The sequence below is a fragment of the Cydia pomonella genome, chromosome 15 (assembly GCF_033807575.1).
Source record: "Cydia pomonella isolate Wapato2018A chromosome 15, ilCydPomo1, whole genome shotgun sequence".
Taxonomy (NCBI): domain Eukaryota; kingdom Metazoa; phylum Arthropoda; class Insecta; order Lepidoptera; family Tortricidae; genus Cydia; species Cydia pomonella.
Window position 1 is genome coordinate 7,357,728 of NC_084717.1, and position 20,863 is coordinate 7,378,590.

A 20,863-nucleotide genomic window follows, 5' to 3' on the forward strand; every position below is an offset into this window, starting at 1 on the left:
ATTTTATTAGAAAATAGGTCTGGAACGATTACGTAAGCCTGAATGCCTAATAGACTTGTCAAAACTTTAATCCTTAGCCCGGCGTTTTTTAGATTTAAGTATAACTACGTTATACCTAGGAGTAAAAAACTTTGGCAAATTTCGTGTCAAACTTCATAAGCCTCCTGTTACATTATCTTGTAAAAGAAACAGTCGAGCGCAAAAAATAAACCTGAAACTTTTAGTTTAAGTACCTAATTTGTTTTATAAAATCTCATCAATCAATTTCGTTCAAATTTTCTTGTTTTAAGACCAGGCGAATGTGTACCTAGCAACCTCAATAAATTAATAAATTGCAAAAAGAAAAATACTAATATGCCTTATTTTGTTTTCAGCGAGATTCTATAAACCTGGAACCGAGCAACGTGGCCCAATGCGTGTCTAAAGGGAAATCAGAGGTAAATATTGCATTTTATGATCGTTTTGTACCTTTAAATTAAACTTTTTATGAATCCGAATCTGGCAATGTTGTGTTTTTTATTCGAAATAGGTAGTATAAGATAAGTATTGTAGGTGTTGTTTTTTGTTCACTTTCATAAATAAGTTACTGATTTTAATTACACTCAAGAACGCGGAGAACGATTCACTTTAATCAAAAACTTATCCTTTTTCAGAATCAATTTTAATTCTGATTATGCGTTCAAAACAAAACTTTTACATTCTGAAAATAATGTAAAATTCTAAGTCATAAACTATAATATATCAATTAGAGGCTGCGTGGCGACGGCGTGGACTAGCACTATTTCCATCAAGGGTTAATCCCGTTTTTAACATTGAGCGGAGCATATTTCACGGCGGGAGCTTAGAGGCGGCCGCCCCGCTATATTAAGGCCGTTAATTTTGATTTACAATCGCTGCGCAAAAGCAATATTTGTTTTATTTCCTAGCGGTTAAACCGCGTCTGGAAGTGGAGGATCGGGCGAGCGATTATTGCGAGTTGCCTCGCTACACGATCGACTAATTCGATAATGCCCACTGTGCGAACGATTCTAACGGTTGAGTGCGCAGCTGTATTTTCGTGAGCTCTTTCCATTTTTTCCGCGTTTTTTTTCGGATAATCGCGTTAGGTATTTGATTGTTTGTGACATGTTTGTTTCGAGGTACAAAAGCCTTCTGAAAGAAGAAGAGGGTAAGAAAGCCATTTATGTTGAGGGACTTTCCTAGTTACCGTTCCTGTATATTAAATAACAATAGTTATATTGACTACACAAGATGATTATTTAAACTCGCTGTGAAACCTTATCGTGCTGAATATAAACGTGTAGGGTTGAACATTTGTTTGCCCTGGTTACCTCCCCGTCGCAGTTATATGTAATAAGAAAGTCATAAAGCTCGCTACCAGAAATGGAACGTCTCATGCGAAATATACATAAAGTAAGCAAGTAAGCAGTAAAACCCCGTGCGGCTCTAAATGATTCCCTCGCAAAAAGCAAAAAGTGCCACAAGCAAATTCACAAGTTTACTGCGACAACTGAATGTCCCCGTGATATAGAAACGTACACCCGCTCCCAAATAAAAGGTCAAAACTTTTACAATAGGGAAAGAAAAGCTATAGACCACATGCTACCCATTCAAACTCTTCCTATGGCGAAAAAAGTAAATTTGTTTTATTAGTATCAAAGAGGGCCATAAAAAAGAAATATCCCTGAGTCTATCACCTCGATCGTAGAAGGAACGGCCACTCGTGAAGGCTATAATCAAACTTTCTCGGTGTCGGCAAGTTTTCCTTTCTCTAAACACGATGTTGTAACACGAAAAGGGCTGGAAAAATGCCGTCGGCAAAATTCCGTGAGGCTGCCGGCCGCTGGCTTGTTGTTTTAACTCCTCTCTTCTTTGTGACGCTATTAAGGAAAATTCACTTGCTACGTAAATCAGAGAACTTGGGATTTTCATATAAAGCATTCATGGGACAAAATCTTGGCTCACTATACTTTTTTACGACGGGAACAGCCGCGGTTTTTACGTGACGCACTTTCCCACCATTGACACTCCCGGCGCGTCGTAATATGCAAATGTATTCGCTTGTCTTTGTCAATTACACTTACCGCGTGTCATAATACAAGGGCGGCTCTTGATCCTGTCACGTAACAAAGGAATCCATTACGTTTCCTGGTGATTAGTTTAATTGTGCGGTTAAAGTAATCATATTGGACGCTTTTACATATATGTACTATATTGCTTGTGTCTACCGAAAGGTACCTACGTACCTAATATACCTATACATGTTGCTGTAGCATCAACTGTATGTTTAATTGCATAACGTGACAAGCATAATCAACGTGACACCACACGTCATTAGCTCTATTTAATAATTAACATTTGAAATTCGTAGAAGCACTTTGTATTGGTTGGGCTGTACTCAATATTAGCAATGCAAATCAACGTAAAATTCCTAACAAATGCCATTATGGAAAAATAATTCGCTTTCAGATTGCGCCACTCGATTTTTCTTAAGTAAAAATCTTATGAGCGGAAAAAAGGCGAGAAAAGCAGGCCGTAAATCTACTTACGTAGGAAGTGGCGAATAATTAACGAAATGGACCAATCGAAGGTATTAGTTGGGAGTGAAGTTATGCGAGCGTTCCCGGCTAAGTGCCGTTAAAAGAAACTTAGACGTGGGCCTAATTGTTCTCTGCTTAATTCTGATTGTTTCCGAGCGCAAAACAGTTCTGTTCACGTCAGTACAACGACTCGACGTTCCAAGTATATTAATCCGATAATTACTTGAGAACAATCTTTCTGGAACTTGCTCTGCCAACTCTAGCGTACAAAGGAAAGTGTGGCCGAACTTTTTATGAAGAAATAAAGCCTCTCTATAACTGTTTACTTCTGCCGATGAACACATTTTGTGTATAAATCGTCTATACTTTAGAATTTCTGACTAATTTACTACACTTACGGCCTGTTTCACAATGTTCAAGTAAAGTCCTGAATAAGCTACTTGCCACTAATCTGACGAATAAAGTCATAGTCGGCGTTTCACAATCTTCAAATAAGCTTAACTGGTAGATAAAGTGCTAAGTTTTGCATGAATTTTTATTTGAGATTTAAATTATTTTGATAATTAGCTATCTAACACTTGGACATTGTATTGTATTGTTAAAACAGGCCCTTAAGATAAAAATATGATCCCGTTCTCTTTAAGACTGTATTATTTTTATTTAATAAATCAAATATGCGCCTTCGCTTAATTTCAGGAAAAACTAGGGTCTGACTAATCGGTTAATGAATACGAAAAAACTAATTAAAAGCAGAGACATCCTTATAATAGACTTACCACCCCCTGTTTTATTTTCTAAATAACATAAATGCCTGTGTTTCCATTTACCCCAAGAGTCGAATCCAAGGTAAGTAAGTACACGTGTTGAATACACGCGGGTCTTCTTCTTACATGGAATATATACGTGCCCAGCAGCACGGCAGATTAATTACTTAATAAGGGCCGGGCGGACTTCAGGCAGGTAATTAATTATTAAACAGAATTTTCTAAGGTAACTAACCACTTACATATTAATTTGGTTTCTTGTGAGCGAGAAGCTTCTTAAATAGAATAACGTTATAACTAATAATTTTGCAAAGTCGTTAATAAAATACTTTTGTCTACTGGGGGTTTGAGAACTGATACTTAGAAAAAGCGTTCTAACATGAATTTATCGGTAATTTTTCTTTCAATTCTTCTTCATTCTTGCCGTTATATAGCCATGGTTTCTGGCATAAAGATGTGAATCTTTGAAGGAACGGATTAAAAAGCCACCAAAAAAAGATTATACCGAACTGTGTGTGTTGGAGTCGAGCGACCTGAACGATGTTTACGAAAATCTGCACAAGCAAATTAAAGCGTATATCAAAGCAAGCAACACGAAAATCCAATCTTTCATCAATAAATGGACTTCAAAAGGGCTTAAATCGAAATGTGGAAATTCATTTGTGGGTACACCGAGACGTGTGTCAGAATATCAGCGCGTGCTCTCTCGGTGACGTGGGGAAAATTAGTTCCGATCCCCTGGCCGCACCAATCTGGTGATGTACTTATTCAGATATGAAAACTTCATCCTTATATAATACCAATTTAATTGAATGTCAAAACATTAAACGTCATCGTTTCATAACTGCCTCAAAACCTTAAAAGTGTACGTCAAAAGCTAGAAAGCATTAATCTCAAAATATAGTTATAAAATATCGACATCTCAACCGTTACAATACTAAACAAGTGGCTATGTGAGCTGTAGACCTTGCGAGCATAACTTAAAACTGAATAAACGCTCCGCCATTTTGAAAAAAATCCAATTACTGAATCGGAAAAAAATATATATTTAATCATCGAACCTGCTCACAAAATTTCACGCGAATCGATTGAGAATTGCGACCTGTAGAGGAGAACATCCGGACATACGAAAGCATGTTTTCCCCAAACGAAACAGAGACCTTCGCTATCGCTCGGCCAATAACTCAGGATGATTTTAATGTCTAAGACCATTTCGTGTTGCTATCGTATGAAATAGAAATTTAACTTCCTTTAGAGATTAAGCGATCTCAAAAAATAAAGACATGTAGGTACGTACTTTTTTTCTGTGTTTTGTTTGGTCCTATGTTGAAATGCTTTTAGATTATACTTCATGATAGCTTAAGAGAATTAAGTAAGCTTATAGTGCTCACTCCATACATGAGTTTTCTAACTTTATAATATTAAGTTCATACAACTTAATATTATTATATGATAATATTATTATGGTATGGTAGGTAAAAGGCATTATTAATAAGTTAAATACTTATTAAGTTTATAAATAGGTTTTTATTTTTGTATGATGTGTGATGTGTACACTCTATGCTTACTTATTTCTCTATGCTACATGAATATAACTTGATTTATTCATGCCAATATGTTTTCGACATTAATACATAAAAATAATGTTTGAGAATAAGCCCCCTAGCATTTAATAAACACGCGGTTTCACTTGGGAATCTAAAAACTGAAATTTCGATTTCATCGTCGTCTGAGCTAGGATTGACAGACTCAAATGGATTTTGGTTCTATGAACTGTCGCTGTGCCACTGAAAATTGAAATTGGATTGTGCAAAAGGATTTGCAAAGAATAAACGTTAAAATTAAACTAGATTTGTGTTTGATAATATTTTGTCAAAAATAGCTTAGTTGTCGTTTATCGGCCATTTTTTTGGAGTTGTGTTTTGGCTTAAAAAATGATTTAATTACGTTGAATGATTTCATCACTTAGAATTTCTACGAACTAACAATAGGTACCTAATGTTTAAGATAGAATAAAAACGAGAACTCGTTTAAAGTTAACCTAAAAGGTACAAATAAACACAACCCTGTTAGAAATAACAATACTCGTAAATGCTTTCAATTCTTTTATTTTCTACTTCAAAACATATTTCTCACAGATGTCAAAAAGAAACGAAACATGTACCCCTAGTGTAAATATTCGATAGCAAAACGTAACGTACGCGTTTGCGTTAAGTCTCATTTCGTATAGGATTTTGAGTTTCCAAAACGTCCCGCTTGGCTTGGCGCGCTGTTTTTAAATCCCATACAAAATGAGACTTAAAGCAAACGCGTACGTCACGTTTCGCTATCGAATAAATGTACTCTCTGTAAAACTAATTTTACAATCAAGTTTCGTTTACGAATTTACGAATTAAATAGTAAAATATTAATAGATCATGCATATCTATCATATTAATATACAAAATTTAAGAGATTTACATATTCACTTTCAATAAGAAGTATCTAAGTTATACAGTTACAATTTGGACAAATGATGCTCACGTTATACATTAATTTAACACGCGTAAACATAAATTTTAATGTTATTAAACTAAAAACATTACGTTTAACTAGACCGTTTACAATTTTAGGTTGAGGGCTGGGGTTTTTTAATATTGTTATTATTGGCTCTCGTTTTACCTGATGGAAACTAACTATGGAGCCTAAGATGTAGCTCACCGATCCAATACCTACAATATATCTAAATATCTTACACACTGACACTGCACACTGCGGGGTTACGAAATGCGTCGCAACCAAAATGTGATCTGTAGTGTTTGGTTTTAAAATATAGTGATGTGTATATTTATTTTATTTATCTATGAGCCACTAGTTTGTATTTCATTCATTCATATAACGGTTGATTCTAAGATATATGAATACGGATTCATCATCATCACAGGTCTTTGCGTCTATTGCAGACGATTTAAGCATTGCTGTTTAGACAACGGGTTTGGTGAATACCTATTATATCGCGTATAATTAACTACGTATAGAGATTCTTTATTTATTTACAATTGTATTTCATATATAAAAAGTACAACAGGCGGACTTAATAACTCTCTACCAGTCAACTAGAGTGAAACAGAAATGCGTCAAAATGGGTGCAGTGAGAAAAAAAAACTTAAACTAGATTATGAGCGAATCATAATTCCTTCATAAATACTTACGAAATATAAGTTATACCTTATTACTATGAATACACTAAAAATATAGACGAATATAGGGATAAATACATATACATACAATTGCAGGTGCGTTAAGGTTTACCTAGCGTCTTACTTCTACTTGGTGTAAGTGGTTATAAAGCAAACTTTTGAAGGCTAACTTGCTTGGATATCGGTATATCGGGCGATATGTTTCATTACAAATTTATGATCTACATAATGTTACAATCATAACATTCAATATTGCAATATAGGTAACTAAATATCGTAATTTTCTAATTGGTACCAGCCAGCAGCCTAGACGGAAAAGCATGTCAAAAATTTACGATATTACTGTAACTGTAACAAAACTATTTTGCAGTTAATATTTAACCAATTGCATTCTAATGTAAATGACAAGTCTAATTAATGACACATACACATTTAAGCATACAATTATTTGCAGTAACCAGCAATAGTTCAGTGGAGCAGTGTTTATCCACTACAATGCATATTTCTGATGGTCCGAATATTAATGCCCCCTTTAATATTTATGTTGTGCACGAATTTACATAATCATGGGCTCTGAATACTCGCACCACAGTAAATGTTTAAGCAGTACGAGCACATAGGCTTCATCATTAAGCAGTCAGAATCGACATGTAGACAGAGCGTTACTTCCGATATTACGCATCGGCTTACGTGAGCGAATAACTCGCGAATGGGACGCGGCGCAGCGCGGCGGCCCAACGGCATTCGCGTTCACAACGAGTTCGCCCACGTAGGACATTCCCATAGGTGTCAAAGGATTGATTCACCCCGCGCCGCGCCGCTTCGCGTTTGCCAGTTATTCGCTCACGTGAGCCGCTGCGTTAGGTATCTGAAATCGCAGCGTCGAGTGGAATAGGTTATGCACGTATTAGATGGTTTAGTGCTTCCTAGAGTAGTGATACCTACAAATACAACATAAACATTAAACAGGGAACTAAGAGTTTAGTACGTCCGATACAAATAAATCGATGTATATTGTATAAAGTCGAGGTACTTATTATGTATGTCTTCTGTTACCGCACATTTTCGCCAATGAACTATTATTCCAATAAATATCGCTTGAGTTAATATTTCGATGACTTTTATTTCATTGTGCTTTTTCAATATTGAATCAATTTGAATTTGCGGTTTTGTTGTTTTCTTTCGATTGTTTATAAATCGGCTTGTTTGTACAAATGGAGATTTTTTCCAATAATATCTTTAGTTTCTACTTAAAATATAAGTGAACAGTTTGGAAAAGATCAATGAAAAAAGGGTATCTTTTCGACAAATTTAAATTAGAACATACATGTATGTATTATGAAATGGTTAAACATGTGTATTGTTTCCAGCACTTTGACTGCCGCAACCACGTGCGCGTGATCCAACCCATGGGCGACGGCTCCCGGCTCTACGTGTGCGGCACCAACGCCCACAGCCCTAAGGACTGGGTCTTATACGTGAGTACATTTTCTATAAATATAAATGTTTATTCCAGACTCTCTGGGCCCATAGTTGGCTTAGTATAAAAACAAAATACAATTTAGCCAGGTGTTAGTAACATAAATAAATCTTAAAAAACTAATAAAGATGAACAGAGGCACGAATGAGAGCGTATGCCTCGTCCCAATGCCGCATTATAAGGCGCCCGTTCGGCGTATTAGAGAGGCCGTTCCGCTGCGTAAGATGGCGTGGAATCTATGCTCGTGGCTTGACATGAGTGACACTAATGTGCACAGTCTGGGCACCAACGTTGCAACCCGCACCGCCCTAAATGATACTATATTTGAGTGAATTTAAGACGTGAATACAGTTTCTATTGTTACCAGCATCGACGTGGCTTTATGTGTGTAGCACCAACGCGCAAAGCACATATAAGACTGGGTCTTATATGTATATCCATGACTATGATTTGAGTCTCTATAAGTCGCAAAACTTTTTGCTGTCAAAAGGTTATGTTAGTTCGCTAGCATTTTAAATAACCGAGTTGTTGAGTGTTAATGAGATTGAGGATATTTCATGCTCGATATTAGACGATTAGTTTTATTTAATTCTTAGTTAGTTATTTTATTACTTGCCCTCATAAAAAAACCGAAGCAAGCAAGACTCCTCAAACGATTTAGCATCTAGTAGTGTATAATTGTTTCAAAGGCATATTGGGAAATAAATGAAATTTAGCAAGTACATTTTGGTGAAAGAAGGATAACGATAATACACTTTAAATTTAATAAGTACTATCTTGAAGAGCAATGTACAGTAGCTATTATCTAAAGAGCAGCCGCTACTTGAACTTATCCCAACGAGCCTTGGACACACGCCAGCGACGCAACAGATCCCCAACAGGTTCCAACATACATCTGTGTTACAGATATGTATCTGAATAGATGTCGCAATGTAAATTTTAAATTAAAAGTATTTAAGTGAAAAACAAGTATACCGATTTCGGAGTAAATGATACACGTCAGGCCCCTAAGGTATTTTAGTGATAGATAGTTCCTAGTTATAGACTGTGGAATGCATATAATATTATTATTCTCTTCAAATGTAATGTAACATATAGTTATTGTACAATAACAATAAACTTAAATACTAACTGAAGACGGGTGATCATCCATCGCCTCTCATAACCTCTTACGTTCGTCACATAACATTTTCCAACTACTGGCAAAAACATCGCAGTCACGTGCTGACTTGAGAAGTGCGTTGAAGTATTGTAAGACGCCATATACCATATAACCACAAACCAACTACCAATTAATTTTGTTGACATATTTGTCAACGACTAGTTCCGCGTACAAGGACTAGACCGCTCCCCGAGTGCAGATTCCGTGCGAGTGGTGCTAGATGCATCTGTGACTACGGAGAAACGAGAACCGCGACAAATTTCACGGGCAGTGATTCCAAACGATGCCATAAGACGAGCGCGGATTTTTCTCCCACGTCAGAGCAGAAATTTCTACCCGAACGACTCCGTTAAAACCCCCGCTTCCAATGATTTTACGTGTGAACGTATTTTTCCATCATAAACATTTTAAAAATGGAGTCTATAAAGGCTCTGATGAATAGATATTACTCTCGGACTACGTGAGTGCTTTATCATCGCAGATAAGTAGACTTATTTCCATAAAATCATTTTAAAAGTCATAAAACCTTTTACAATAGGTATCGAAAGCATACCGCAATAAATTCTCGTGCCCTCACCTTCCCTGCACTTGACTTTCATATAATTTTATGATGTATCGGCGCCCGTTTTGACCCTTCACGCGCTTTATCGCTTTAAGACCTACAACAGTTTTATCTCATTGCAAATTTTCGGTTTAAACAGCCTTTATGTCCATGGGGTGATTTTATAGAGCATAAAACGTATCATTAAAAGGGTTACTGTATCCGGTTTGACTTACTTCCTCCAGCCGGTTTTCCATTCGCGATAAGGATACACTCAAATGACGACATTTTCAACGGCTTCCGATATGATGCAATATACGACATGCACAAGTATTATACTAAAGTGCAAATGCGAAATCAACGTGAGGGGGGTGCATTCGATGTTGCGTTTTTTTTAATTTGTGACATGGCCAAAATGCAACACGCTCGCCCAATTTTGACAAATTGTCATAATTATGTCTCGTAAGCTTTCTAAGACTTCACGCATTTCGAAGAGCAAATTCTAAAATGTTTTCAGTGATAACGATGCTTTTTTTGTCCTTCCGGCCCGATTCGAACTTTAAGTCAAATATTAAGCTAGATACGATAGGGATCGGATATGTCAGTATCAAAGACGTTCCTTAAAACAAAAACACATATCCGATTCATACCGTATCTGGATCCGTTCTTCTTTCTTTAAATTGACGGTAACTTTCAGCTACTCGTCATTTAAACTTGTTGAAGTGACCCTTGTACATATACCAACATCAAGAAACAAAGAACCATATTCGATTTCAACCCCAATCCAATGAAATTAGTAGCAATAAAAGTGTAAATCTTACTCGCCTATTGGAATGCATTTGCGATAGATTCAACACGATTTTCTCCCACTATGATATATACCGTGCCACATTTCAGCAATAGATAAATCCTATTATAAGTCAAAAATTGAAAATATATTACTCGACGTGGGGGAGGGTTGTTCGTTTCGATACTTGCCGGGGCAGCCTTTGTACAGAGCAGCCTGTCAAAACAGAGATACTACCAATTCTGATGCGACGATGAAACCGTCTTGATTTTACCATAAATTGATTTAGTTAATTCATAGTTATGATAATTAACTGCTGTCATTCTCATCGTTATATGGAGTAAAATCAATTATATCTTCTGGAATATGTGGTTGCGGTTTATCAAAGTAACGCACATTGATGACTGGTTTTTCATTAAGGTATGAGGTAACATTGGAAACAATTAGAAATTCGCATTCAAAGCATTAGCTTTGAATGCGAATGTATTCTTACTAGTAGTGTTTAATAGTGGCGGCGCGACCATAGAACTCTAATCTCACCAGCTTGCCTAATTTTCAGCAAATTTAGCACTTTTCCTACAGCTTAAGAAGAAAAGCTTGCTTACGAATATTTATGACGTCACTTGGATTTTGATATAACTAATTAATTTTGCTACGTATTATTAGTAGACAAACACATTTGGTTACAATATTCCCCGCTCACTATTCTAATGTTAAGAAATAAGTAATGTGTAAGAAAATTGTGTGCATTTTTGTATGTTGATAGCTACTGGAACGTAGTAACATCACTCAAATTACAATAAACAAAGAAATAGCGTTAACTTGAAAGTCGTCGTCTGTAATTTACATTTAAGTAAGTTTGTAAAGTCATGAAAGAGCAATCCTAGACAAAAGTTATTTGCTCATCCAATAAGTCTTTTTAGCTCCGTAATAAAATAAAAACAGAGCTATTTCAAAGACTAAATCGTAAAACTTTATTACACTTCAATTCGCACAAATGCTACAAATGTAAAAATAATTCGCAACACTATTTGCCTGAAATAATTGGATGGTATAAAGTAAATAGAGTGTGTATAATCTGTGTTTTGAGTTATGCGTTCACTCCCTTTCGTGGAGGGCGCGTCAGTTTCAAAAATTGAGTGAAATCACATGTATGCGCGATTGGTACAAATGACATAGTCCAGTGTCTGATTGCATGACGATTAAGTTCGTTCAATAATAATTATTTATTTAAAGGTACGTGAAGTAACTATTTAAGTATATTGTTGTTTAATTCGCTTTTAATTATTAGATCAGTTCGAATGCCAGAAAAGATTGCGCAATAAACTAAAGTCTAGACAAGGTTTATTTTTATTTTACGTTTTTTTTATGAGTAGGGATGAATCCCTAAGGATAAATGTAGATTATAGTGATATAACAATACATGTATGTAGATATGAATTTAATCAATCTATCCATTGTTAATTCAATAGCACTCTAATCCGGTCTATCGGCCTTCATCTACGCCAATTTTTAACTCATGACATATGCAATCACGCGGGCAGACCCTGAACCACTAGTGGCGCAGACTACCCCAACCGCTGCAAAACCACCCGAGCGACTCATATTTGCAGCAACCACCAATATATTTGTTACAAATGGCTGTTTGCGATTGGACGGTTATTGGAAACAAATGACAGTGTTCTGCGCGTTTCTGATATTACCTTTTTATATTTTTTTCCTTTCGGTGTAATGAATTTATTGTTTACCATTTGTAAAACAAGTGAGCGGAAGGGACAGGAAATTTCGTTGTATTTTTAGTCAAGTAGTACCTGTTTCATAAGGAAACCCAGTCTATGAAATCTGGGAGAAGGTAAGATCAATAATAGACTCTAGGATATTTTTTTTATTTAGTTTTGTTTTAGTCCATAAAGCAATGATAAAAAATAATATTTTATACAATCGTATATTATATAATAGAGAGCTTTTCAGTCGAGTACCGTTTTTAGGCAACGAAGCTTGCTAAGTTGCCTAAGTAAGGTACGAGATTGAAAAGCTTGATTATATCACATTTGTATACCTTTTTCTACGAGTAATCTAAAATAAGACTTTTTACTATAAAACCTAAATAATGAATGAAAATTGTTAAATATCTCAGTAGACAAAAATGGAGTACATAAGACATAAAACCCTTTTCTATGGGAGCGCGCGGCATATGATTGGTTGAGTTGGGAGCGCATATATGAAAAGTACGCAATTATAGTTTGGTATACGAAATCTTAATTCAACCATTACAGTCGACGAGTAGAAAAATGTACATTATATTAGTGGATAACATTAGTCAATTAAATCAGAACGAAAAATGATAATCTCTTTGCAATTTCCAAATGGTTGACGAACAAAGACTGAGCGCTAAAGATCGCACACTTCATCAGGCAGTGTTTTATTATTGTTTCAGTTGATTTGGTTCCTGGGAGAGGAACAGATCGGAGCTTTCAATTTAAATGGAAACAATCAATAAGCTCGGCTTATCGCATTTTGTTCCAATAAGATAAATGCGCGAGTTTTAAATCTGCCGTAGGTACAAATCGCTGTATTGTTGGTAAAGAGGACATAAACAAATGAATGATAGGGTCTTTTAGATTGTATGGGATTGTATTCCTATTTATCTTCGCATGTTTTGCGTATTTTTTGTCCTGTTAACTCATCCGTTAATTTTAAGCTCAAAAAATACTTTTACAGCTTAATCTATTGTGAAATATATTTCGGTATTTATAGTTTTCTCTGCAAATCAATTCAAAAGTTTGAAGCGTACGGTATAGTACTTACTCTTACCGAACTTCAAATAGTTCTGTAAACTTTGGTGCTATACAAATCGATTACACTTTCGATGTTTGCTAACCAAAATTTATTGTCGCTGTACTGTCCATTTCAATGTAGCAATACCTAAGTTATATTTCAACTGTAAAATACCGAAGAGTGTAAAACTTTAACATACGAAATAATAGCTAATTTACATAAGCGTAAGCTTATAGCACATGTCATATATATTACTACATTAGTTATTAGTTTAAAGTAACTTAACAATTTAACGGACTTGATTAAAATATATCTACAACTCAAAACTCATTACTAAATAAAATGCTCAATTCTAAAAAAAAAATACGAAAAATATATTAGATGGTCATTTTTTCTTTACATACACATAATACGTATTACTATAAAGAGTTAAATATCTAAGGCAAATAAGTAAAATCTCACTTAACTATTCTAAAATACCTGTAATATATTTGTGGAAATATCTATAGCCCTCTACTACTAGTTATAAATACATGTACCTACCTAACTATATTACCCCTCAGTTCAATTTAAGTAGGTATTACTATATAATTCATGTTAAAAAAAAAAAAACCAATAAGTAAATCGAATATACTCGTTCTAGTATTAGCAATGGCGTATGCTGCGTATCTAAATTGACAAGCAAAACTACGTTTTTTTTTACAATTGTTCCCATATTTCACAAACAATAAATTTCAATCCTATATTTCAAACTACTCTCTAGCATTGAAACATTGTATACGGTTATCTAAAATCCACAGTCGTATTTCACAGGCAATACTCGTACCGCTAGTCAGAGTCGCAGGTGCAATACCTATCCCACTCGGAATTAGGAGCCAATATCGCCCACGCTTTACGACAGCAGCTTTGTAGTTCCATTATAGTTTTATATCCCACAGTTTTAATGACAATTGGCGACTTCGTTAATCCTTTATACTCGCTTGGAATTGTTGTTCATACATAAACAACATTGTATTGTAAAGTTCGCTGTGACCTATAAAACTAAAAGTTTTCCAGCTCCAGGGATGTGCATCTTTCGATCACAAAAACCTCTACAAAACAAAAACAACACAATAGTTCAGGAAGTCGTTTAAATATGTATGCCGCAGGTAAGCCCGGCCTGTGGCAAACTTCCCGTCATACTCGTATCTGCCAACTAACAGAACTCTGCTTATTTCTATTTTGGGAATGTAGAATGAGCCAGTGTGTGCAAGTGATACGCGCTGTCAAAACTTGGTGTACTCTAACTTTGAGGGAATTCTGATTATGCCGACTTGAGTCTCGTGGGATCTTGGTGCTTTAGAAGAATACTTAACTTTCTGATGTAATGTAAAGAATTAAAGATTGATCTACTACGCAGAAAATTATTAGGTCTTTTCTTTTAATACTTTAAATATTCAGAGTTTCAGTAAACTAAAGAAGTTTAATTTTATGAGGTGTTCGAAAAGGAATTCAATCAACTTGAGTTTAATGTAGTACTTACATAATGAGGGGTTTTCAGAAAAAACTGGACCATTATTTAAAAAAAACGAACAACTTTTGGGTTATTTCGACTTAGAATGACGAGAACTATTGATTGAAAGAAGGAAAAAGTGTCCCCAGCTTTTCATACAAATTTTGGGTGTCACTTTTGTGACGCTCTGTACAAAATGTTACATGTAAAAATGCGTCACAAAACTGACATTTTTGGTACACATTTTTTTCTTTTTATATCGATAGTCCTCGTGATTCTGAGTAAAAATAACTCAAAAGTTAAAAATATTTTAAAAAAACGTAATGGTACACTTTCATGTGGAAATGCCTAATTATAAAAAGATTAATGTAACTAGGAAAAATAGAGAACCAAGCAATTTTCTCATTTCTGGACATTCATTACTCGGAGCATCATTATCATACTCTTTGACGGCCAATATGAAGTCAAGGACGAAGGATCTATTTACTATTACATAAAAAAAACCGCATATGTATATAGTCCTCTACTAAGAACCGTTACAGCTGTTTTACCAAAGATGGAAAGTAGGGTATTTCTTTTATTTATTTTATTACAGTTATGTTATTATTGATACTGTCACCCTGTCATCTCAGTCATCCATTACTAGAAATTTCTTCTAAATTACGTACCGTAAAATGACCCAACTATAGCCCAAAGCTCCCAACTATGGTCCACAAATAAACTCAAATTTTTTCGTTCAAGTCTGTCTCTTACTATATTGTTGTAGTTCTTAGGCAAAGTAGATTTATGAATGGAAGAAAAAACTCGGAGTAAACCAAAATGAACCTTGGTATTGATACTTGATTTCCTTTTGAATCAAAAGTTGCCATAGTTGCAATATTGGACTGTAGTAGTAGTAGTAAAAAACTTTATTGTACATAAAGAAACATAAAACAGGACAAAACACGCATCATTTGTACAAAGGCGAACTTATCCCTTTCCGGGATCTCTTCTAGTTAACCTTTGAGCAATTGAGAAAGAATTGGAGAACGGTAGACATCAAAACTAGTAGGTATAGTTGGGTAGGGGTAGGGTTTAACGGCACCTAAAATTTTAGTTTACCTCCCGTCATTCACTCACTTATAATCACATACATTAGATATCTTAGACAACAAAGCAAAGCATCGTTATGAATTCAGATCGCTCCCCTGTTATTACTTATTAGCTGATAGTGACAACGTTGTCAAAACTTTGTCGCTCCTAGCGATCTACAATTTGAGGTCCCTACTGTGTTTGAAAGTTTAATTCTGCACACGCAGTGACAGGCAACTCCCTTAATACACTGTAACAATTATCTAACTCCAATATGACTGGTGCTGACAATGGGTATAGATATAGACTTCGACAAAATTAATCAGCCTTGTAATTCTATTCTAAATTAGGTGTAGGTACCTATCTCCTTATCTTCCTTATTTAATCTGTAGAAGATTACAACATTTGAATTCGTAATTATAGCACTATATTAAAACCACTTCCAGATGAATTTCCCAGTGGACTATTTCGGTTTTATTTCGCTGGTATTCCTAGGGCAGGTTTCTTGTCTTACGCAATACGGTGGCATGACGGGCGACGAGGTCATCTTAAGAATTCAGACGGGTCTCTTGTGAAATGGACTATTTTTGCAGTTAAAACTTTTACGAAATAGTGAAAATTTAACGTGCTAGGTTACAAGTAATTACGTGCAAGGTTCGCGTAGCCTTTAATTTTGCCTTCATTGCAGCTAATGCAATTTATGGAGAATCCTACTTTTAGTTCGGGCGTGTAATTACTTTGCTTGTTTTAAGGAATAGAAAAGAAAGATTATTGGAAATGCTTTCACATTTTACATTTCTTTTATCAAATCAAAATACATTAGAAAATGTTTATTTGCCATTTACATCACACATGCAACAGTTGAACCCCTGTAGGTATAGAGATATTTACATACTTACAAGTTAATGAAATATAATTTCATCTTCGTACAGTTTGCATAAATAAGCGGGCAAAATAACGCGGCAAATGTATCAGCCATTTCTAATAGCAATATAATATACGTCTACAGTTTTCTTTTAAAAGTATCCGTCACACTTTAAATTATTATTATACTTACATATACAATCATACCTACCCCTTAATATAAAGATATTATAGAAAAGTAGATAATTCTGACGCGTAGTCTCATCCGCTACTATTATACTGTACTAGCATGCATAAACAATGACAACATTCAGTAAAAACAACAGACATTCATTGTAACTCATCATTATCCCCGCTGTTCACACAAAAACTGAATGAAATTTCCGTTGTTCAGCTTGCACAGCATTTACAGCGACTGTCTCCAAAGTTTCTTGCGCCTGATATACGTATTCACATTGTATCGGGAAGCCATTGTCGTATTTCAGGGACGTATCTCCAGGTGCCAACTACGAGCATCTCATGTCCGCTGTTTTACATTGTAAAACTGCTAGTTTAAAATGTATTTTGCACTTCATATTTGCATACTGGTATTTTTCACTTTATACTTTTTTACCGTACTGGTACTGTAGCTGGTTTGAGTAGATATATTGAAATGTTACCTAAATGCTTAAATAAGCTGCCGATATTTTAAGAGATTGTACCTACTTTACACTAAAACAATTAACTTTAAAGAGATTAAGAAAACTATTTATATTATTTTTTTGTTTTACCGAACAAAATAAATAAATTATAATTCTATCTAAAAATATTTATCATGTATATTTAACTAACAAAATGTTTAACACTTTCTGCCATCTCAACAATTGTGACGTTTTCAACCAAAAGGTACATTGTCGGTTGTCGATTGGGTTGATTTAATTTTGAAGCTTTATGGAAATAGCGTCTTATTGACAACCGACAATAAGTACCCGTTTGGCTGAAAACGCCACAATTATTTGTCTTTGTCAAGGTGTCATTTGATTTATCTACGTGAAGTGGCCATTTATGTGTTAAGTAAAACAGGTTCTAGAATCTGTTAAATAAGGTATACAGGTTGTTTTTACGTAGCTAATTTGTTTTCCAATATTCTCCAAAAAAACATCACAAAACCTAAGAGCCGTAAGCACTTTATACCTGAGTGGTTGCCCTTTAGGTACCTATTCATGATTAGTATGAAGATTTATACGATAAGCCAGACAACTACATATATATTGATGTTTTCTTTATCTTCCTCGTGTTAAACGGTTGCTTCTGCTTTATTTCAAACTTTGTAGTTTTCCTCGCTCGGACAGAAGTGCAAGTATTTTGTAAGCTAGGTAATCTAAAAGTTAGCTTTCTTTTATGCGAAGTTGCGACTATGAAAGTAAACTAACGGAAACAAGATAGACAGAGGACTTCGTGTCATTAGTTATGTTCTTGTTTTTTTTTCGAATCTCCACTTCTGCGAATGAATAAATAAATGAATGTTTGAAATAAATATCGCTATAGAGAGACATGGAACCGCAATAAAACCAGTAATGGAACGATATTAAAATACGAAACCGACAAAGATGTAACTCCGGCGACCGTCAAGTTTTATTGAATGCTACGTCGTTACGGCGTCATCGAACGCTCCGTTCCGTCACTGAAAAGCTTTCTAGATGCTAATTTCGTAAATAAACAAAAGCAAAAGGCCTAATGAGGGGCGCTCGCGGGTCCGTCGACAAACTTTCTTATTCTACAAGGGGAGCTCTTCCGTCCGATCCATTTGCTTGTTTATCCTGGACTTACGATGTCGCCCAAACGCAAGGGAAAATAATACAGCCCTAGTGAGTTTGAAAGTAAACGCCTGCTGTGGTTTTCAGCCGGGTTTACAGTTCACACTTGAGTTTACAGTGCTTAGGAATACAAGCAGTGATGCGGTGCGCTTAGTGCCTAGGATCTGACAATGTTTTCCAACAAACTGTGACCTAAAAGTTAAAGTAAACAAGTGTTTCGTTATCGACCGTTGTTTTACTACACCAGTACATAGAACGCTGCGTGATTGCAGTTGTTTTGCTAAAGGTTATCAACGATTAAATTTAAGTATTACTCGTAGGCAATAATATGAAGTTAAATAAGTATACTATAAGTAGTACTGAGAATAGGTTTTCGCAATAAGTTCAAAAACGTACGAGTGTGCTTCCTTCAAACATTACAGTCATTGTACTTGTGATAGCAAAAAAAAACACAAAATATGTTACAAAATCAATTACTGTATTGACGTTCTTTTGAAGTAATCAATAGATACAGCAGCATTAATCTCTGCTAACACTTAATCTTATAGCCATTACAGGAACTTAATATAACTGAAGGGTCCTATCGGCTCCAAGTGTAAGGAACGAGGGAAGGCGCTTGTTTTCCCGAGCGTCGGCCGCGCGGCACGTCCTCGCATGCCTAATTTAATCCTCGGCTTATTGAAATAAAAACGACATAGGTTTTCGACAGGTGCCCCGCCGAGGGGAGCGGGGGCTGGGTCACAGGTGGCCCCGATGGTCGCAGCGTCGTTAAAATTTACATAAAGTCTCAATCCACGACGACGGCCGCCCTGCCCACCCCCACGTTTATGCTACATTTAGTAATTTTATGATAATTTCGAAAACCGTACCGCCACCCATCGCATTATACTAATAGAGGAATTCTCCGGAGGACCAAGCGATGCCGGAAAAATGTTGGACCGCTTCAAAATAATAAGTTTCGGTTAATAAATCGCGTTGAACGTGAAGCGGCCGTAAATTTTTGGAAAAATTAATAGCAGATGTGTTGTTGAGTCGAGCAAAGCGGGGGCCAGTTGGCTGCTACTGACTTTGAAGCGCATAAATCTACTCGTTACGGTATGCTTTTTACAAGTGTTTTAGATTAATGGCGCATAAAATCGAAGTGTTCACGCGTAAAAATTCAAATATTTTCCCGTTTCAGTGTCGCTTAGGGAGATTAGGTAGTCGAACTTACTACCTTTATAAAATTATTTTACCAGAAGGGAGAAACTAAACTAACATAGGGAGTAAGTATACAAAAATTCATAAACCATTTCCGAAAATATAGGGTTACTAAACGATCGCTAGAGACCTTCCGTTTTATCTTATATCTGTCGTGTAGGACGTGATCACGTAATTTTTTTTTTTGCAGTCTAACCTGACTCACCTACCGCGTCACGCGCGGACCCCAGTGCCGGGCATCGGGATGGGAGTCGCTAAGTGCCCATACGATCCGGCGGACAACTCCACGGCCCTGTGGGTCGAAAGAGGGAACCCGGGCGACCTGCCCGCGCTCTACTCCGGCACCAACGCGGAGTTCACTAAGGCCGATACAGTCATCTTCAGAACCGATCTGCATAATTTGACGACGGGACGACAAGAGTTTGCGTTCAAGAGGACGCTCAAGTATGACTCCAAATGGCTCGACAGTAAGTGCATTTTAAAATTATTGGTAACGGTCATCTGCTATTTTGATCTGCATTTTATGTTCACTGTTATGTTTGAAAAGATTGCTGCCATTTATTTTGTATAATATTACAATAACTTTGAAACATCTGAAATAAAGCTATGAAGGATGTTTGTCGTTGATATTAAATCAAATAACGATATCTTTATAGAACAATGACATTTAGATTTAACGAGCGACTACATCATGTCATTATCTCTAATCGTATTAGTAAATAATCGAGTGAGGGTTAATTCGGGTACAAAACAATAAATGCGTGACGTGAACTAATCCCTAGCGACGACCCAAATTATGCTCAAATATAATATATCTAAATTCGAATAATCGATGTAGTTACAGGAAACTGTACTGTACCCAACTAAACTTATGCTATTTACTTAGTCAGACTAATTAAAATGTCTGCATCGTTCCATTTAATCTGCATATTTACTCGTAAATGTACGATTTTCAATACTCTTTGTTAATCAGATTAACTAGTTAGTATTTAGTTATGCTGTTTAGAACCGGGTAATGTTAGTTGAAGTATAGGTATTTTTTTCATAATTTTTGTACTATAATGTACAAAAAAATGCATTTTTATTGTGTATAATTATAATGTTTTATTAGTGACGTACGTACACTGCTCAGTGACCCGAAAAAGATCTTAAACTCCGTCACGAAAGCACTTCATTATTTCGTAATATTAGAACGCTTAATCACAATTT

The 20,863-nt window shown here is 35.7% G+C and overlaps 1 protein-coding gene across 2 annotated transcripts in view; it reads left to right on the top strand.

Moving 5' to 3' along the window:
• Positions 1-20,863, top strand: part of LOC133525690 (semaphorin-2A) — a 458,429-nt gene that overhangs the window by 403,878 nt on the left and 33,688 nt on the right. For both annotated transcript variants that reach the window (XM_061862038.1, XM_061862037.1), the window contains 3 exons: positions 375-437; positions 7,854-7,961; positions 19,845-20,121. In XM_061862038.1, coding sequence (XP_061718022.1) covers positions 375-437; positions 7,854-7,961; positions 19,845-20,121 — 448 coding nt within the window. The remainder of the gene's footprint in view (positions 1-374; positions 438-7,853; positions 7,962-19,844; positions 20,122-20,863) is intronic.